The 19,417-nt window shown below is 47.0% G+C and overlaps 1 protein-coding gene across 1 annotated transcript in view; it reads left to right on the top strand.

Annotated features, from left to right (window-relative positions):
• SEMA4C (semaphorin 4C) overlaps positions 1-19,417 on the top strand; it is a 60,576-nt gene that overhangs the window by 18,871 nt on the left and 22,288 nt on the right. Inside the window, exons 3-8 of the mRNA XM_069214396.1 lie at positions 13,874-14,028; positions 14,300-14,362; positions 15,185-15,283; positions 17,036-17,132; positions 17,297-17,413; positions 18,814-18,965. Coding sequence (XP_069070497.1) covers positions 13,874-14,028; positions 14,300-14,362; positions 15,185-15,283; positions 17,036-17,132; positions 17,297-17,413; positions 18,814-18,965 — 683 coding nt within the window. The remainder of the gene's footprint in view (positions 1-13,873; positions 14,029-14,299; positions 14,363-15,184; positions 15,284-17,035; positions 17,133-17,296; positions 17,414-18,813; positions 18,966-19,417) is intronic.

The following is a 19,417-nucleotide window of genomic DNA, read 5'->3' on the forward strand; positions in this document are numbered from 1 at the left end:
CATGAACCAGTGGCGTAACGAGCTTGCGTGGCGTGGCCCCTGCAAAGTACATGCATGGAGCCGGCCCACGACCTATCACTTTGCCCCACCGTCACAAATCTGGTATTGTATGGCTGTGTACTGTGCTGAGGGCCCCTGCCCTCCCCTCGCCCCCCCCCCCCCCCCCCCCGCCCTCCAAAAAAAGGCGCACCGCGGGGGGGATGTTATGCCACTGCCGTGAGCTCCGTTTGTTTCACATGTTACAGTTTAACTTAGCCAATAAAAGAAAAGTCCACACATTTAAAAACTCCGACCCATTTGTTAAATTAAAAAAAGACCGATACCAAATTCTCCAAGAAACAAAAACTTGAGTTAATGTAGTATAACTGAAATAACTTGTGGTCATCCTGCTGCCAGTGCAGCGTCACTCCACAGCGGGTGTAATAACGCCCCCTCTCCGAAACCGATGCGAGCACCAGCAGTCCCCTAATGTATTCTGTGTAATCGGGCTTTTTTCGGTAACAGGCAGTGTTGTGCCTATTCCAGTGCAGTAGAGACAGCTCGCAGTGTGGCACTGCTGCAACAGTAGGCGCGCCCAGTGTGATGTAGTGAGACTGCACCCTTTGCGCCGTGACTGCAGGAAGAGCACACAGGAAGCGGTCACTGAAGTGAAAACGCTGCCTCTGTCCTGGGAGTACAGGAGGGGTTAGATCCTAGTGTGATGTTCCTGCAGTAAGGGACGGCATCCTGTGCGGTGTGGCTGTAGCAATAGCTCACATGAAGCGGTCACTGAGGTAAAGACGCTGCCACTGTGCCGAGACTACAGCAGGGGCTCCCAGTGTGATGTAACTTGAGTGAGCGCAGGTGCCACTGTGCTCTTGTTGCAGTAAAGCCTAATACTCAGATTAGTGTTACTGCAGTAAGGAAAGCCCAATTGTGCGGTTACTAGTACCAGGTGTGACGTCACTCAATGAAAGGCTAGGGGATGTTTGTACCAGCGTAATGTCACCTGCATGAGACGAGCTTCCCGTGTAATATCATCAGTGCCCAGGCGCAAATCTGATGTAACGCTAGTAAATACAGCAACCGGGGTGCCGTCACTGTAGTAGGGACAGCCCCCCAAGGCGTGTCCACTGCAGCGGGGGCAGTCAGCTGCCAGTGTGCGTCAATGTAGAAGGGACCCTTCCAGGGACCTTAGCTGCACCTGAAAAGCAATTGTGATCTCTCTTTGCACGGTTTCTTTTCAGCGTGATGTGCAATTACACTATTGGCAACCCATACTGCAGTGAACTGATCCCCTCTCATTCCAGTGATACTGCACGTGGGTGTTCTGCTCGCTGCAGAGAGAGAGGAGACTGGCTTCTATGCTACTCCCAGCTCGGTAACATCCGGAGCATGTCCCCGTGTGATACCTCTGCAACAAGGCTAGCCTCCAGCGAGCCCTCCCATCCCCGCAGCGGCCCCAGCATTAACCCCCCTAAGGCACATCCCACCCTCAGCAGAATTGTTTCCAGTGGCACCTATCGCAGCCTGCGGGTCTGCCCCTTGCGCATCTCTGTCGGGGCATATCACTCCCTTGAAGCCCTCCCCAGAGCCTCAGTGAGGTTTCTCCACACCTTTACCTCTGCTCATCTGTACTTTGCTCTGTAAATGACTCCTGGGTGCCATTCGTCCCATCTTAATCTCTTTCTTAGATCCGATCTCATTCTCTGTAGATCCATCTCGCCAGTAGATCGCGCTCCTGCGTATTCTCTCGCAGGGCACATCACCCAGGCAGATCTCCGTTGCAGGGCCTATCTCACCCTACCATTGTCTCGGGCATATTTCACATACTGCGGATATCCTGCCTGTTGATGTGTTTGTGCTAGGAGTGAGGCATGCTTAGAGATGCTTCGTTGAGGGGCACAGCCTGTTGAGTGCGTTAAGTGGGGTAACTTTATTTTTTAATTACTGGAGAGGATACACATGCCCGGGTGTGCTCCTTATTCCATTCATTGACAAAGTAGTACGCACAGGATCGGTCTTCAGTGATGGCGTATTTAGCTCGTATTAGTATAGTTCTGTAGCACGGGTATGACCAGGCACTGACAGAATATAGCACGGGTATGATCTGCAGTGCATGTAGTGACAAAGGAGTATATAGGTCAATGCGGACTTTAGCACTGGTAAACAATTTGATCCTTGCGGTGACCCAGTGAGTGAGCTAGGGTGCAGATGGCTGGTGATGCTCACTGATGCACTTTATTTCATGCAGTGGCACGAGAGCACTTCTGAGAGGTGACGGACGCTCTGTGTGCTTGTCAATTTCTTACAACGGCAATGTCCTTGCACCTGGCCATGAGGTCGATGGCGCACTCTTGTAGGGAAAGTCGTTGTAACGGCTGGTCGCGGCAGTCAGTGGTTAACACTGCCGCTGTTTGACAGGGAGAGATAAGGCCTACTGTGGTGGCAGTGCCGTGCAATGGCTGGCGGTGCGCTGCGCCCTGTCTGGCTGTGGAGGGGCGGGCGCTGAGAGCTCTGGTTAATCCTGCTGCAGGCTCGTGTCAGCAGATAATGCCACTTCTCCCCAGAGCTGGTATTTATCCCACACCAAGAGCCTTCTGCTGAATATTCAGATTTTAAACCCCCGTCAGCAGAAAAGCAGTTTCTCGTGCGCTGCGGCCTGGTGTGCCTCCAGTTTACCCCGGCCTTCCTCTGTAAGTAGCTCTTCGGTATCTCTTGCTACGAACAACGTCGCAAACGTCCGATGGCTGCCCATTAGTTATCGCTCAGTTCCTCAGACCAAGTGCAGGGCCTTAAGGGACGTCAAAAGACTACATGAAAATTGAAGGGCACAGTCAATTTCATGGTGCTGTGATGAAATGCTCTCAGTGGTTCTCAACCTGTGGTCCAGGGACCCCTGGGGTCTGCAAAACCTCCTCAGGGGGTCAAAAACGAACTAATATTTACAGATTATTAAAGTGCATATACATTTAGTAGCAACATGTACAATTGAAACATTTAAATCATACTGTAAATGGCAATAAATTTGTATGCGTTTGATGGAATGCTTGTTTCTGTATTTTGTGTATTGTTTTGCTGTTTAAATCATTGACAGTGTTTAGTACTAGGCCCTCTGCTTCCAGTAATGAGACAGCGGGGGTTTCCCGGATTCCAATAATGATAAATTGGGTGTCCACAGAAGTCATAAGGTTTGGAACCACTGCTCTAACTGGCATAGACAAAAGATAACAGAACATTTCCTGGACAAACTTGCCTAGTGTCCTGCCTGCTACTCCCATCTCTTGCTGTGTGATGAATCTACGAGGCTAGTAGTGTTAAACAATGTGTGGAGCTGAGAGCACGTGGGACCTACTTTGTTCTCTTCATGTCCTGAACAAGTCGTGTTTACAACCTATGTTGGTTTAAATAAACTGACTGCTGTTGCAGTAATTGTGACCGTATCAAATCTCACTGTGAAAGGGAGGCAGAGTGACTGGATGGCACACACAGAGAGGCACATACTGGCTAGGGAGAAACAATCGAAAGGGGATAGGGTGATGCTGAACACAGCCAGAGGTCAGTTGAAAGGATAGATGGGTGATGCGGATAGGAGTCCACAGACCTGGGGACAATGACACGGATCCTGGTGGAACAGTCCCAGAAAGACAGGATCTCTGGCTCAGGGAATCATTGACACGGAAAAGGGGAGACAGGCGTTCAGAAGAAAAGACGCAGAAACTATGCTCGTAGGGACACTTTCGAGGAATATAAACACAAAAGAAAGGGCGACTCAAGACAGCAAGGGACTTGTACACATAAAAAAGGAGAGGCAAACTAGGTTGAAGGAGGAAGCTAAGATAAGGGAATAGAAATATACTATCCAATACTAGTGGACTGGAATAGGGGGAAAGTGATGCTGGTCAAAGAAGTGCAGATACAAGTATTTTGGAAGTCTGGGCACAGTAGGTACTAGAACATCGATGGTGAATCTACATTCAGGGACCTTGCAGTACAGACATGGAAGCCAGATGATGTGGGCCAAGGAATTAAAATTAATGATATAGGGCAGAGAAAGCTAAGAGATGGGAATCGTTGGCACCAGAATTGTCGAGTCCATGAGAAGATCTAGTGAGTTGCACAATGAGTAGTGGGCCACTCAACATTCAAAACTGGATGTTTGTGTTCTCTGATAAATGTAGACCAACATTCTCATCTATGGCTATCAACATGGATTGGGTCTCCACCCGTTTCAGCTTAGATAGCTGCTGGGTTGTGACATTGGAGACTCCAACCCCAAGACGCCAGCGACAAAATGTAGGACTGACTGTAGTGCAGTACCTGGGTACATCTGTAAAGCAGTCGCTGCCCCAGGACTCTCGGCATGGCTAGAGGGGAACAGAACCATGGAATCGTTCTCGACTGTGGTGCCCTTCCTCATTGCTGCGGAAACACAAAGAATCTCCTACTGAGAATTCTTTTGCCACCCCATCAAGAAGCCACGCTCCAGTGATGCTTGCACAGAGGTTTATATTGTCTGGTTCTTGAGTTTTATGGTTGACTGAGCTAATGTTGTGAATGAGTGGTTTAGACCAGGTGGGGGCCTAGTTAAACAAGTCTCGGAGCAGCTTCGCAAAATTTATACCACAGGGTGTTTTTTCCCTGTTTTGAGTGGGCAGATGATGCTTGCTGAGGTCTGAAGCAAATGATATTGCATCCGTTCAGGGGAGCAGGTCTTATTGTGGGACGGTTAACTGTTTGAAAGTGCATAATTGGAGGAACACGCACTGCACCTGCAGCATAGAGTATAGCTTTGTGATTGTTGCCGGCAGGAGGCATTGTTATGGTGTGATAGGCATGTGACGTTAGGTGGAGGGCTGGAATATGATGTCACCAAATAGAAAGGGATCAGATGACATTTGGTAAGACTTGGGGTAGGGACATTGCTAGATTGTGGGGTGTGGTTGATATTGCTGCTATGGTTTTCGATCAGGATCATTTTAGTGGGCGGAGAGAATGGTGGCTTTGCTATAATTAGGGTTATTAGGTGGCATTGAAATGATTGAAGTAGGCACGTGGTATTCTATGGTTGGTTGGTCGGCAGCATTGTCATTAATAAGTTATATTATCTATGCCCTTCTCGTAGTTACTCATGTTTACTGTGCAGAAGCATAACTGAGGAAGTGGTACCCACATCACGAGTATCTGCACACCATGAAAGCAGTGCTCAACGCAGCAATGTGTAGTATGTGGCTTCTATCCTCTGCAGGCAACTCGTGAATATCCGGAGGGAGCTTGTATATGCCTGCAGTGAGACGAGTGCACAGTCCTTTTGTTGGGTTTCTCATTGACCGTCTACATTATCGACCACGATTAACAAATAGTGTGCTTAGCTCGGTTGGCGGCAATCAGAAGGGACATCTTTAACATCTTTAATGTAGTTTACCCTCTTCTTGCAAAACCGGATTAGGTGGAGTTAGGTCCCTTTTTGTCCAAAAACTAAATTACCTGTGGAGTTTCTAAGTATTACTCATCTGACCCACTCTCCTCCACAATGAAATGGACACACTGGCTCAGTCTTTGAAACGTCTAACTTAGGGTTTATATTTATGCAGGTGAGGCAGAGCTGCATCTAGACCAATAATGGGCACTCTGGAGAATGGCATCAGGCGCATGTCCTCGACTGAAGTCTTACAATTGGCCCTATTCAAAGCTACACCTACAGCTGGAACACTGCCAGGGCACCCTGCTTATACCTTCCAAAAGGCAAGATCGGGTGTGCTGTTTAATGGAAACCTCTCTCTCTCTCTTTTGTTTTTTGGTTGCACCAAGGAACCAAAATGTCTTTTTTTTTCCCGTCTTTGTCTGTTACAGGGTGCTTTCGCACTCATGCGAACAACTCGGAAAATTGTGTTGATCTTTACAGTGATGATACCATACCTGGGCTAATTTAACATATGTATAGGATTCCTTAATAGATTCCTTCTCCGACCACTCGGAGAACCAAAAAACACGTGGCTCCACTCTTGTGCATCCTGTTTGACAGTGCCTGTACAATGCCCGCATTGGAGATTTCGCTTCGACTCCCAGTCAAAGAAAGTAGATATATATATTCATCGCTATTTATATAGCCCAAACGCAGGTTGGTCGCAGTGGGAAGCTGCACATCACACTGGGGATGTATCCATTACACCGGGACATATTTACAATAACATTCAATTTCACACATCATTAGACAAATGAAGATTAAGGGCCTGATTTATACTTTTTTAGTGCCACATTTGGCCATTTTTTAACGTAAAAGCGGCTCAAACTTACAAAATATAATTGAATTTTGTAAGTTTGCGCCGCTTTTACGTCAAAAAATGACGCAAACACAGCGCTAAAAAAGTATACATATGGGCCTAAGTGTTTTGCGCAGAATCAGGTAATTTGCAGTCAGGTGCTAGAGTCTGGAAGCTATGGACCTTGGTCCAAAGTCAGAATCTTGGCTACTAGTCCACTTCTCTTCTTGACTACATCAAGGATCCGTCGATGTGCTCCAGGTCAAAACTTAATCTAGTTTAAAAGTCTTTACCATAGATCATGTTCTTTCATGTGGAAAGTTGCAGAATTTGTTCTGCATTTATTTTTGTTTCATGTCTTGAACACTTTAACAGTTCAGTCTAAAAGCGAAAGAAAGCTCTTTTATCTTGTGCTTGAAACTCCGCAAAAACAAAACACTGCCACAGATGCGTATGCACGTGGTGGGAGGGGATTAAATCATTGCTATAGATGTTTGTCTTGCAGGAACGTTTCCAGATTCACATGGCTGTCATTGTTACCTCAATCAATGTTGAAATCTCCGAGTAGACTATTTTTGTGCCTTTTCAGATTTGCAGAGAATACATGTTGCGAGTTCTTCTAGCATTGGGGTATTTTGGCCAGGACTGTGATAAATAATATTGTACCTCTGGTGTTGGGCTTTTGAGGAGCTGAAAATATAGTTCTTTCATTTAAGGATATGGTATCTCAGAAAATAAAAATGGAGGAGAAGTTGTGCTCATTAACAGAGCCCATTCTGAGGATGGTTTCCCCTAGACAAATTGTGCGTTTCAGAAAAGGACTAACCATTCCCCTTTACCAAAGTGCCCTTGCACTTGCCACACGGTAATCCTCCTTTGGGTTGCTCAGCTTAACAACCATCTTCATTGGCTTTTCCTATTACACCCAAACCCCAGGCCCTGGCCCCGACTACTTCCACACCAACCAAAAGTGCAGGATGACTGAGCTCTCCTTCTCCTCAGGAGCATTTACCATTGCGATGTTCAAATTGAGGCTTTTGCAATGCCTGGACCAACGGGCTCGTCGACTATCGGGGAGAACGTGAACAGCCAGTTCCGCCCCGGGTCTGTCCCTTGATGGCTGCGCAGTGACTTGCGCTTCTCTCATCGGGGTGAGAGGGGGTGCTGTTACCTAATCCGGTCCTGTTGTGTAATGTGTCCTCCTCGTTCTCAGAAGCCCTCTCATGGTGAGTGTGTGGCAGTTGGTGTTGTGTTACTGTCTCTGCCTCTCCACACGCACATATGAGCTTCTCTGACAGTAGCCTCTGTCAGGCCCCTCCTTGCCCTTTATGTGGTTGCGGACGGAGGCTTGGCTAGGTCTGACTGCCAGGCCCCTCCCTGTCATTTCATGTGGCGTTGAAGGGGAGGGGGAGCAGGAGCAGAGAGCCCTGATGTTTTCCAGATGTTTGAGATGGCGCGTCCTTCAATCGACCTGCTACGGAGAAGAGATTAGGGCATGTGCTTCGCTGGCATTGGTGCAGGGGACGAAGAGGGGAAAAAGGTTCTCACGGGTCCCATTGGCCCAACGGCAGCCCCCACCCTTTGACGAGATAGGGAGCTCACAGGCTGTTCTATCCTTATTATATACATGAAATAGAAAATCAAAACCCTTTATTGAATACTGCCTTATGTAGAATACTACAGACTCCCGTGGCCAGCTCAGCGGAGTATTTAAATCGAGGTGAATTTTCCATTTCGAGGGTGTTTAGCGTTGGCAAGGTGGGGGCTTTCATTGCAAATGGGGTCAAAAGCCCCTAAATGGGGACTGTTACTGGGATCAGGGGGTTCATAGACAGCCCCCAGGAAAGCTAAGGAGCCACAGAACAACAGTCCCTAACAGGAGGGATTTAAGAATTTCACAGAACCAAGGAGCTGCAGTGCTTACTGTCTGCAGCAATTGTCAACCAAGAAGACCGTGCATTGACTAAAGGCTGTCGTACATGTCAACATATTGGCTCTAATGCGTGAGCCGTCTCGCTTGTTTGAGAGTGGTCACAATACAGCCAGTTGAGGAAAATGCTTTTGTAGGAGGGTGGCGAAGGTTTGCACAGCATTGTCCTAATGAAGCGTATGGGGCCTCGGGCGAGAGGGCAAATGAACCAGGCAGTGTCCAAGAGAGTAAAAGGCCGCTTTATTGGACTGGTAAGCAGTTCTGAAACCTTTAAAACATTTTACAATGTATAATTCATAGCCTTACTAATACATAACCAAACATAACACTCCACCCAAACCCCCCCCCCCAACAACACAAATCCCCAGATCAGGCTTCATCTTCCCCATTCCTTTTTTTTCTTTCATCCACTGAGCTTCCCTGTGACTCCCCCCCATCGCTTCCCGGTGTCCCCTCTTCCAACCCCTACTCTGTAATGCCCCTAATCCTTCCTGCTTACTGCGCACTCTGCTGACTGCCACCTGTCCAAGCGACAAAAGTTCAGTGACTGCAAACCCGAGATCAACGAAGCATCGTGAGGGAAAAAAGCCCAAAACAGGGAGGGAGGAGCCAAAATTTCTTAACCTTCACTAATGGGCCACAGCGTCGGTATGATGCAGTTCAAGCAAACTGTTGTTTTCAACCATTACTCTGCCAACCCATGGTGACAGCCAGTAGGTAAGTCCCAATAAGCCTGGGATTTCCCACTCTCCCGAAGACGCCTGGAGGTGGGCATCCAATGGATGCCACTCCCAGGAGCCCCCATCGGGCGACAGGGCAAATGAACCAGGCAGTGTTCAAGAGAGTAAAAGGCCACTTTATTGGACAGGTAAGCAGTTCCGAAACCTTTAAAATATTTTACAATGTATAATGGCCTCTAATACAAAACCAAAACTAACACCCCACTCTTAAACCTCCTGCCCAAACAACAGAAATCCCCAGATCTGTCTTCCAGGCTTCAGTCTTCCTCACTCCTTTTTTTCTTTCAACCACTGAGCTTCCCCGTTATTCCCCCATCGCTCCCTGGTGTCCCCTCTGCCAACCCCTACTCTGTAATGCCCCCAATCCTTCCTGCGCCACCAGAAAAAGCCCTGATAATGAGTTATTTCCTGACACCACCACCCCCCACCCTACTAAATTTGCTTAAACTGGCAAGCTCATTAACATAAGTTAAAAACCCAACATCTTGTTTGATGCAAAAGCCACCACCAAGGCATCTAGGCATCGCAAAATGCCTTGCCATTTGATTAAGAAAAGTGATCTATGTCCCTCCTATTTATTTGACCAGCACCACCTGTGTATGGCTAAGGTTGATGCACATTTTTCTCTTATTTCTAGCAAGTACAGCTTATTCCCCATGAAGGAAACATGTACCTCATCCTGCCTAAAGAATTTAAACTTTTCCTTCTTAATATCCTGATGTTCCAACCAAGCCAGTCCCCTCCTCCTACAAAAACGTGACATTTCCCTATTCACTTTACGTCTGGGCCTTTCAACTGCTGTGTATTTCACCGTCCCTCTTCCAAACTCTTCTGGGAACTAATGCTATGACCACCATTTTCATCCCTGACCAAGACCTCCCGATGATGTCTAGATCCTTTTTCATCCCTTTAATCAATCCCAGACCTGACAAATGCACCAAATCATTTTCACCTAATTATAACAAAAGCACATCAGGACAAGCACTTACAGAAACTAAATTTGATAAACACGGAAGCAGCTCATCCCCCCCCACCCCACCATTCAATTTTTACATCATCGCTCCTGAAACCCAAATTCCTTCCAAAATTTCCAAAATATCTGCGATCCGCCTGCTGTGCAGCTCACATAATGAACGAATGTCCAACTATTCAGACTGACATGAAAGCCACAGCTGGGCCAGCTACACAACCTGAAATAAGAGAAAAATGTTAGATATGCCATATAAATTAAGCATCCTCAATATGCCTAATACAACTAAAGCAGCAGTCGGATGACCAACAACCCAGTTTCTTTACTTCTTTGATTGAAAACCCCAGTCTTGCCGCTTCAGATGCCACACCTATACGAAAAGAATGTGTGCTGAAGCAAAATGGATCTAAATCTATATAACACAGCGCTTTCCTCATGACACCCAAAACTTGAGCGCCTGTCAGTCTACCACCGTCCTGGTGAATAAATCTAACACCCAACTCACCTCTGTTAATTGCCTTGAAACTCAGCCAGTTATCCATCAGGAACACTAATCCTATAATCTTCCTCAATAACACCGTTGCATCTTTTTTCTTCTGGTCTGTCTTAAATTGTTTCAGAAATATTTGGACATACTCACCAGTAACCTCGATATGCTCTTCCCTTAGCTCACCGTCCTGATTTCTACCCAGGTGCTCAGATATTCTAAATGCACCAAAAACAACCACGACATACATAATTTGAACAATGTTTGTTCCTAACCTAAAAAACATACCTGCCCCAAACTATTTAACAAACTTACCAACAGCTTCATGGAGAAAGGATCTCGAGCTGGGCGAGTTCGCTGACTCTTTTTTTTGTTTTTTTGTCCATCATTGAAGTAATCTCCTACCCATTTCTCCAGCAGAAGGTTCACAACCTGAGAGAGTTTCAATTAAAAACAAACCAGCTAATTTACCAGCAATAGTTGTCGCCAAGATATTCCTATCAATATTGTTCATTATGAAGGTCAGCACATCATCTCTTCTTTGTAAACATCCCTGTTCATCTCGGCTCCTCTGAGCCGCACCTATGCTCGAACTCCTCCCAAGCTCTCCTGTGAGCTCTTATAGTGCTCTCCGCTAGTGATTTTTCAATCAATGTCTGCATTTTCATTTTTCAATCAATGTCAGCATTTTCAATTGGCAAGATCCCATATGTCCTGTGGAACTCTTGTTATCTGTAACTCTGTTCTGGCGCCAAACCACAGAATCTCTGCCACTGTGTACGAGAATGCGTCCACTATATTATTGTTCACTCTTGGCACATGCTGGCTCTGAAGATATTAAACATCAGGCAACCTAGCATAAATCTTTGCAGTAGTCTTAAAAGGTGCTTATCCTTGACCTTTTGGCCATTGACCAAATCCACTACTGTTTTGTTTTCTACATTGAAGGTCTTTGTCTTATTCTCTAAATCTTGCCAAAGCAACCAATAATAATGAGAAAAATTCTAACGCAGTGCTTCATTTCTCCTTTATCCATCTCTCTGGCCATTCTTCTGCACACCATCTTCCTTCCCAAAAGACCCCAAAGCGATTTGAAGCTGCTGCGTCTGAAAAAATTTGAACCATCCAAACGAAATCCAACTCGGGCAACCACATGGTTATCCTGTTAAAACCTCTCAGAAATGCTACCCAAACCTCAAAATCTGCTCTCATCGCTGCTGTTATCCTGACTCTATGGTTTGGCAAGCTGACACATGACATAGCCTCCTACAGAAAGACCTTCCAGCCCTTAAATCACCTTATACGCAAAATTAAGGAGCCCTAGCAAGCGTTGTATTTGATGCAGTTGCAACTTGGGTGCTTGTACTGCTTCTTCCAATGTCTCAATAATCTCCTTAACTTTCTGTTGTGGGAGCCTTGCTTCTGTTTTCACTGTATCCAACTCAATACCAAGGTAAACCAAACAAGAACTCAGACACTCTGTTTTCTCTTGAGCTAGAGGTACATCAAATGCTCCTGCCATGGCCTGAAACTGTTTCAATGCCTGAGCACATTTCATACTCCCACGGGAACCTGCCAGCAAAAAAAACATCCAAATAGTGCGTAGTGAGTTAATTTCCTGTTGTATTACGTGAACCACCACTGTAGGAAAGTGCTAAAAGATTCTAATAATTATTACACAAAATAGCACAACCCATTGGTAAACTTGTCAACATATAGCTGATTCTCAAACTGGATACCCAACAAAACCAAATCTAAGGGATGCACAGGTAGTAATCTGAAAGCTGATTTAATATCACATTTAGCCAGTTCAGCTCTGGGGCCCACTGTTATTACAAGTGCCATAGCTACATTCACTGATGCAAATTGAACAGCGGCATCCTCCTTTGTGATGTAATCAGCAATAGATAAACCTTCTGGCCAAGACAGGTGATGTATCATCCTGAACTCACCCATTCTTTTTTGGGACCACCCCCAAACAAGAGATCTTTAAATCAGGAAGGGGCCAATAATCAAATGGATTTGCCATTCTGCCTTCTGCTACTTCTTTGCCCAGTTTCTTTTTTATAATGTAGTGATGCTCTTTAACTGATTTCAGATTATCCGCAAGCCTTTGTGATCTTGGACCTTGGTAACCCAACCTGAAGCCTTCTCTAAACCCCCATTCCAATTTCACTGCATCTTCTCTGTTGGGATAGAATTTCAACCAGTAACTCAGTACCTCCAATTTAATTGGAGTAAAAGCCCTTGTATCCAGATTGAAAGGTTCTCCCCTGCCCCACCTTGTCCACCTGCACCAAAACCTCCTTGTTCCCCCAAAACATTGTAGGACTGCATGTTTACCACTGCACTTTAAACATTCATGTTTGTATTTGCATGGATTACTCAGGCAGTAACCTCTATTGAATTCCTAACATGCACCTGAATTGGAATTCTGGCAACGCCCTCCGAACGCTGCAGAAGGCTTTTAAAAATATACACATTATTTTTCTTATTTAGGTTGAGCGTGCTACAAAGCGGCCTCTCACTCCTGTATTCTCCTGTTATTGTTCCTTTAAATTTTTTAGATCAGCTGGTGGTGCTGACAGGGCACACTGCTTACCGCTGCCCTTCACCTAAGGGGAATCCCCTTGGGCCCGCTCCTCACTCAGACCTACGCCCAGCAGCTGCTGGTGCGCATGCGCATCTCTGGCCTCACCTCCCTTCAGAGACTGGAGACTCTGGAGCCAGTAAGCCGCATGTTATAGAAACTGCCTTACTGCATTTTCCCTTCTTATTGTCCTCCCTTTGACAGCAAGCATTTGTATTTTTTTTTTTTTACTTTTGTTGCCGCAGAGAACAAGCTACAACTGCCACCGCAACACCACCTGCCGCCGCACGTTTAGGGCGCCCCATACCAACCCAGGCTTGTTCTAAAGCGCCTGGTTGGATAAGGTCGTCCCTACCTGCCTCACAGCCGCCACCTTATCCGCCATGACGAAAAGCGTTAAGAAAATAATACCATGAGGGACAAAATGTATTAAGCTTCACTAAAGGGCCATAGCGTCGGTATGACGCAGTTCAAGCAAACAGTTGTTTTCAACCGTTGCTCCACCCACCCTTGGTGACAGCCAGTAGGTAAATCCCAATGAGACTGGGATTTCCCACTCGCCTAAAGACGCCTGGGGGTGGACATCCGATGGATGCCACCCCCAAGAGCCCCCATTTTACTTCTGAGAAGTCTATATGATTGTAAAGAGTGCGAAAACCTCCACGTGATAGTAAGTTGACATGCACGCTTCTATTGTTGCGCACTTTTCTATGCAAAATGATTCAGAATGCATAGTTGTGCCCTGGTTGTGTCCATTAGGTTCACGGCGGATATTAATTAGCTGCATGTCTCGCTTGGACTCTCAGTATGCCAGGTGCTTTCTCAAGGCGTGGTGTCTTGCGGGTATCATGTCAGATGAACGGTAGTTCGTATGGACAGTAATCGTGCGTGACATCTTGGATTTTACATTTCAGAGTTGACGAACGAAGTGAGACGGTTTTCGAGACCTGGCATCTCTAACTACTCGACGCTGACACTGAATGAGAGTGGGGACGTACTGTACGTCGGGGCCCGCGAAGCCATATTCGCCCTGAGCGCCAGTGACATTGTTAAGGAGCTGAAGCCAATGGTAATGATCAGTAAACAGGCGGGATCAGTGGGTGTTATAGAGGTGATGTAAAACCTCAAATGATCAATGACATGAACCAGGAAATGCTAAGGCTTCGGGCGTCTTTAATGAATTTAAACTTAATTGGCTTGTTGATTGCACTAAAAGGAGTCCAATCGTATTGCCTTTTCTGTCTTTGAATTGGTGTTTATTGAATTGTCTCACAGAAAGGAGTAGTGGCATCGAAGAGGTATGTATGGAGTGCCGATTCTGAACCATATTTTTTCTTTAGATCCTCTGGGAGGCGCCGCAGGACAAGAAAGAGCAGTGCATCCAGAAGGGTAAAAATAATCAGGTACGGCTGAAGGTGGGGGATGGTGGAGTCTGGCACCTTTTTTTGACATTAAGTTACCTGAGCTGTAGATGCCCCCGACGTAAACTTGGAGCCATTTTCACCTTAAAAGAAGAGATGCAGCCCTCTCGGGTAACACTTCTATCCATTGTATAAGCTTCTCCGGTTCGCTCACTGGTAAAGCCGAAATGCCTGGTTTAACAATAGAAGAGATTCTCCCTTGGTTCCACGAGGAGGCGCTATTCGCCCACGACCGTAACTGTTAACTTGAGAACCGAGGCTGATTTTTAACTTGAAAACAGGCTGACTTGCACCAGTAACGTCTGGGCTCACAGCCCGATGTGACTCACCCGAGATGGGAAATACCAAATAGACGTAACACTTTGATGTAGCCAGCCCCCCAGATGAACTTTCCACTTACGGAAGTAAACTTTAATACAAGCATAACCTTAATACGTCCAACGTTTTTAAAAGGAACACACTGAATCTTATTCCCTTTCCCGTCGCGATATCAAAAAGAGCAAATGTTTCTCTTTTGCAATAAACCTCTGAGACAAACCACATATATAGAACATTTTGCTCCCTGTGCTTTGCATACATCGAGGAATTGGCAAGGTGGCGATGAGGGCGACCTAGTTTATTTTAAACTTTTAGGAAAGTCCATAGTTTAATGTTTTGAGATTTTCCCATTTACTGGTATAAAAGATTGGCTCTTTTGAACTTTTCCAGTGAGAGGTAAGTGTAGGATGGAGTGGAGAGGGGGGTGGTAGGAAGGGTGCTTGACTCGATTCATGTTCCATTAACTCTTTAAACCCCTCTTCACAGACGGACTGTTTCAACTACATCCGCTTCCTACAGTCCTACAACGCGTCACATCTGTACACCTGTGGGACCTATGCCTTCCAGCCTAAGTGTACCTACATTGTGAGTATGAATACATCCTCCCTGCACCCCCAGGTGTCATCACCTAGCTACCCTAGCACCGGTACTTGCAATCCATTCCTGGATTAAGACACAACCCATTGTCCAGCTTTCTCTCCCAGAGCCATAAACCCTGCTGTCGCACTCACTGATCCATAGACCAACTTCTAGACCCTTCTTCCAAGCTCACGACTGATAACTAAATTGTGACCTGCACCCTGGCACTCGTTCAGTCCACACCCTCCAGTCACTGACCCAATATCTCAGGTTGAGGACCCATCTAAAGTAAGCAACCCCTTCCTCGAAGCCCAAAGTTGTGAATTAGTCCCTCAGCACTCCTAGACTGTTCTCTGTACATGTGACCTTTACCCAGCATTCGCCGCCTTGCATGGCTGAACTTACCCAGCAATCAGAGTTTCCCTGCAGCACTCTTTGACTGTATCCACAACCAAATATTTGCAGCAAACTTGCCTACTGTTAGTATCCTAACTCTTACACCTTTCACAGGGCTTACAACTCCAGTTCCAGTCCCTGCATCCAGCCTCCTGGTACCATTCATCACTTGCAGGGGTGCTTTTGTACCCCTCAGTCCAGCTGTCTCCCCAGTACTATTCCCAGCTCCAGCACCATTCAGTGCTCCTCTACCCCCCTCCAATACCATTCCCTGCTCCAGCAACATTCAGTACTCCTGCACCCCTCAGTACAGCTGGCTCCCCAGTACCAGCCCCTGCTCCTACTCCATGCAGCTGGCTCTCATGTACCATCCCATACAGTCTTCACTGGGCCCTTCCTGGCCCCACAGGGCCATCCCCTCCCTATGGTACTACATCCATTTATTCCCGGACAGTCTTGGAAGGAGTCCATTCTCCTTCCTGGCTCGTGTGCACCCGTTCCCTTCCGGGTGCTATAGTACGTTCCCTTCCTGGCTGTACAGGGTTCATCCCTCATCGGTGCCCCTGCACGTTTGTTCCTGGTGGTCGTGCCCCCGCTACCTTCCATGGACCTTCTGTATGTTCCCTTCTTGGTATTCCTGCACCCACTTCTTTTCTTAGTGCTCCACTTGCACATTCCCTTCCTGGAGTTTCTCCATCGCTCTTTCCAGTGAACCTCGATGATCTCTTCCTGCTGCTCCCTGTATGTTCCCTTCCCGGCGCTCCTCCAACTGCTCTCTTCCAGTACTTCTCCGTATTCATTTCCTGGTACTCCTCCGTATTCACTCCCTGGTACTCCTGGACCATTCCCGCTCTTTATGCTCCTGCTTGCTCTCTCCCTCGCACCCATGCCCCTGCGTGTTGCCTTCCTGGCACTCTTGCATGTCGCTGCCGAGGCACTTGAGCATATTTCTTTCCTGGCCCTTCTGCACTCCTCTCAGTTCTCTTCCCGGTACTCCTTGAACATCCCTCTTGCTTTTTCTCCTGCTTGTTCTGTCTCGCACCCATACCCCTGTGTTTTCCCTTTGTGGCACTCATGCACGTTGCCTTCCATTCACTTATGCATGTTTCTTTCATGGCCTTCTGCACTTGTTCTGCTCCCTACCCAGTGTTCTTGCATGTTCGGTTCCTGCCACTCTTGCATCTGCCCCCTTTCATCATATCCTGCACGTTCTTTTCTGGTGCTTCTTCGCCCACTATTCCATATGCGCCACATGAGCATTTCTGGCATTCCTGCACCCCTTCCATACCTTATACTGTTGGATATTTTCACCTGGCGCTCAGCGTTACAGACTTGGTCCATTTCTACTGTGTTCTTTTGCAGGAGATCCCCGGGTTCTCACTGGATCGGTTTGGTTTGGAGGATGGGAAGGGGAAGTGTCCTTATGACCCCTCGAAAGGGCACACTGGACTGATTGTGGGTATGTATCGAGTGTGCTCGGTGCTGGTGTTGTGTATGGAATGCATGGCATTGGGAAACGCATAGGTTTGGTCGGAGGAGGTAACGGCGGGTCAGGGAGAGCTTTGTTTCAGTGCCCCCTTAATTAGCCCTGGCTCAACCTTCCCTCTTTCCTGTGCTTTGCAGACGGAGCTCTATATTCGGCTACACTCAATAACTTCTTGGGATCAGAGCCAGTCATTCTGCGGAACCTCGCCCAGCGCCACCCCATGAAGACTGAGCACCTGACCTCCTGGCTCAATGGTGAGTGTGGTTGTCCTCATAAAGAAGGAACCGGAACCAGGAAGGCTGAATTCCGTACCACCTAAACACTTGCTTTGTATCAATAAGAGTTTGTGCTTTGAATAATTAACAAATATGCAGGCCTCTCTAGTTGTGTGGCATCCCCTTCAGTTCCAAGAGGACACCTGGGATATAACCCTCCAGATCCATTACAGTTCTGGTATGCAACCCATCCTTATTTCAGCGCTGGGATCCGGCATATAGCTGTCCCAATCCACAACAATCCTTTCATGATGCACCCTTGTTATTCCAACCATGACCTCCAGAACACAGCTCTTCCTTTGTGCCCCAATCGTACATGGGAGCACATTCTGCTACTCCAAGACTATGATTCACTATACAGCTCTTTCAATTCACGATAATCTTAGCATGCTGCTCCCTCACTACTCCAGGACTGAGATCCAGGATACAGCTTTCCTTGTGTGCCTCAGTCCTACCCTGAGCACAAGCTGCTTCTCCAGGGCTGAGATCCAGGATACTGCTCTCCAGTGCACAAAAATATGAAATGACGCGCCATCACCATTCCAGGACTGAGATCTAGGAGGCAGCTCTTTTGGTGTGCCCAGATCCTACCCAGGAACACATCCTAATAATCTAAGATTAAGATCCGGGAAACCACTCTCCCACTCCACAACAATCCTGACATGACTCACCCTCGCTATTCCTAGGCTGATTTCCAGGTTGCATCTCTCTGAGCAGGCTTCAGACCTACTCTTGAACACATCCTGCTACTCTAGGTCTAAAATACACAACACCACTCTCCAAATCCTCAACAGTCCAACATGCCACACCGTTGCTGTTTCTGGGCTGAGATCCAGGATGCAGCTCTTGTGATGTGCCTTCATCCTACCCCGAAGCACATCCCTACTACTCCAAGACTAAGATCCAGAACATAGCTCTATCAAGCAGCCTTGCTGTGTTTCAGGACTACGATCCAGGATACAGCTTTCCGAGTGTGCCCCAAGCTTACCTTGGAGCACAACCTGCTACTCCAGGATACACTTCTTCCAATCTACTGCAGATCTGACATGCAGCACCTTAGGTGTCCCAGGACGGAGGTCCAGGATACAGCTCTCACAGCCCTAAACTAGTACACAGCTTTCAACTCCAGACCCAGTTCTCTGCCAATTCACCTTTAGATTTACCCACAAAAGCATCTGCTGTTCCAGCACCGAGGATGCATGCACGCACGCACGCACGCACACACACGCACGCACGCACACACACACTCTTCAACCAGTGCAGATCTAGCCTGACTTGCAACGACTGCCACTGTTCAGAGCACCTCTTGACATGGACAGATTTGTTTTCACGTTCTGACTATTGGGATGTCAATATATTTTCCTCCTCTTTCTATCCAGAGCCGAACTTTGTGGGGTCTGCCTATGTGTCGGAGAGCATGGGCAGCTGGACCGGCGATGACGATAAGGTTTATTTCTTCTTCAGTGAGAGAGCCGTGGAGTATGACTGCTACTCTGAAAAAGTAGTGGCCCGTGTGGCTCGTGTTTGCAAGGTATGATAGGAATGTTTTTGTCCTTGGTACCTTGCGTGGCCTTTGCTGGATAGGGGGCACCATATTGGAAGCTGGGTGTCAAATTGGAGTTTTAGCGTCCAGCTTGGGAATTGAGTCGGGTATTTTGGAACTGGTCACATCCCATCAGTGTAACTGTGCTCAGTTGACAAGTTCATTTATTAAGGCATCCTGATTCTGTAACAATTTAAGACCATATTGTACTGGCTATCACGTTGCTGTATAGCTGCCTGTAGCAACCTTAAAAAGGCTAAACAAATGACAGGTGAACTAAATGACATTTATCAGTGTAAAAAAACGGTCATGCAGGATTCGCCTTTGAAGAACCTGTTAAGGAAGTACCGCTTTGTATGTCATTGTCTGCCTTTCTGTTTTTAGCCTTATTCCATGTGCCTCGTTGTCCCTCTCCTCGTGTTCCCTGTGTCTCATCGCCA

Source organism: Pleurodeles waltl, chromosome 11 (genome assembly GCF_031143425.1).
Source record: "Pleurodeles waltl isolate 20211129_DDA chromosome 11, aPleWal1.hap1.20221129, whole genome shotgun sequence".
Classification (NCBI taxonomy): Eukaryota; Metazoa; Chordata; class Amphibia; order Caudata; family Salamandridae; genus Pleurodeles; species Pleurodeles waltl.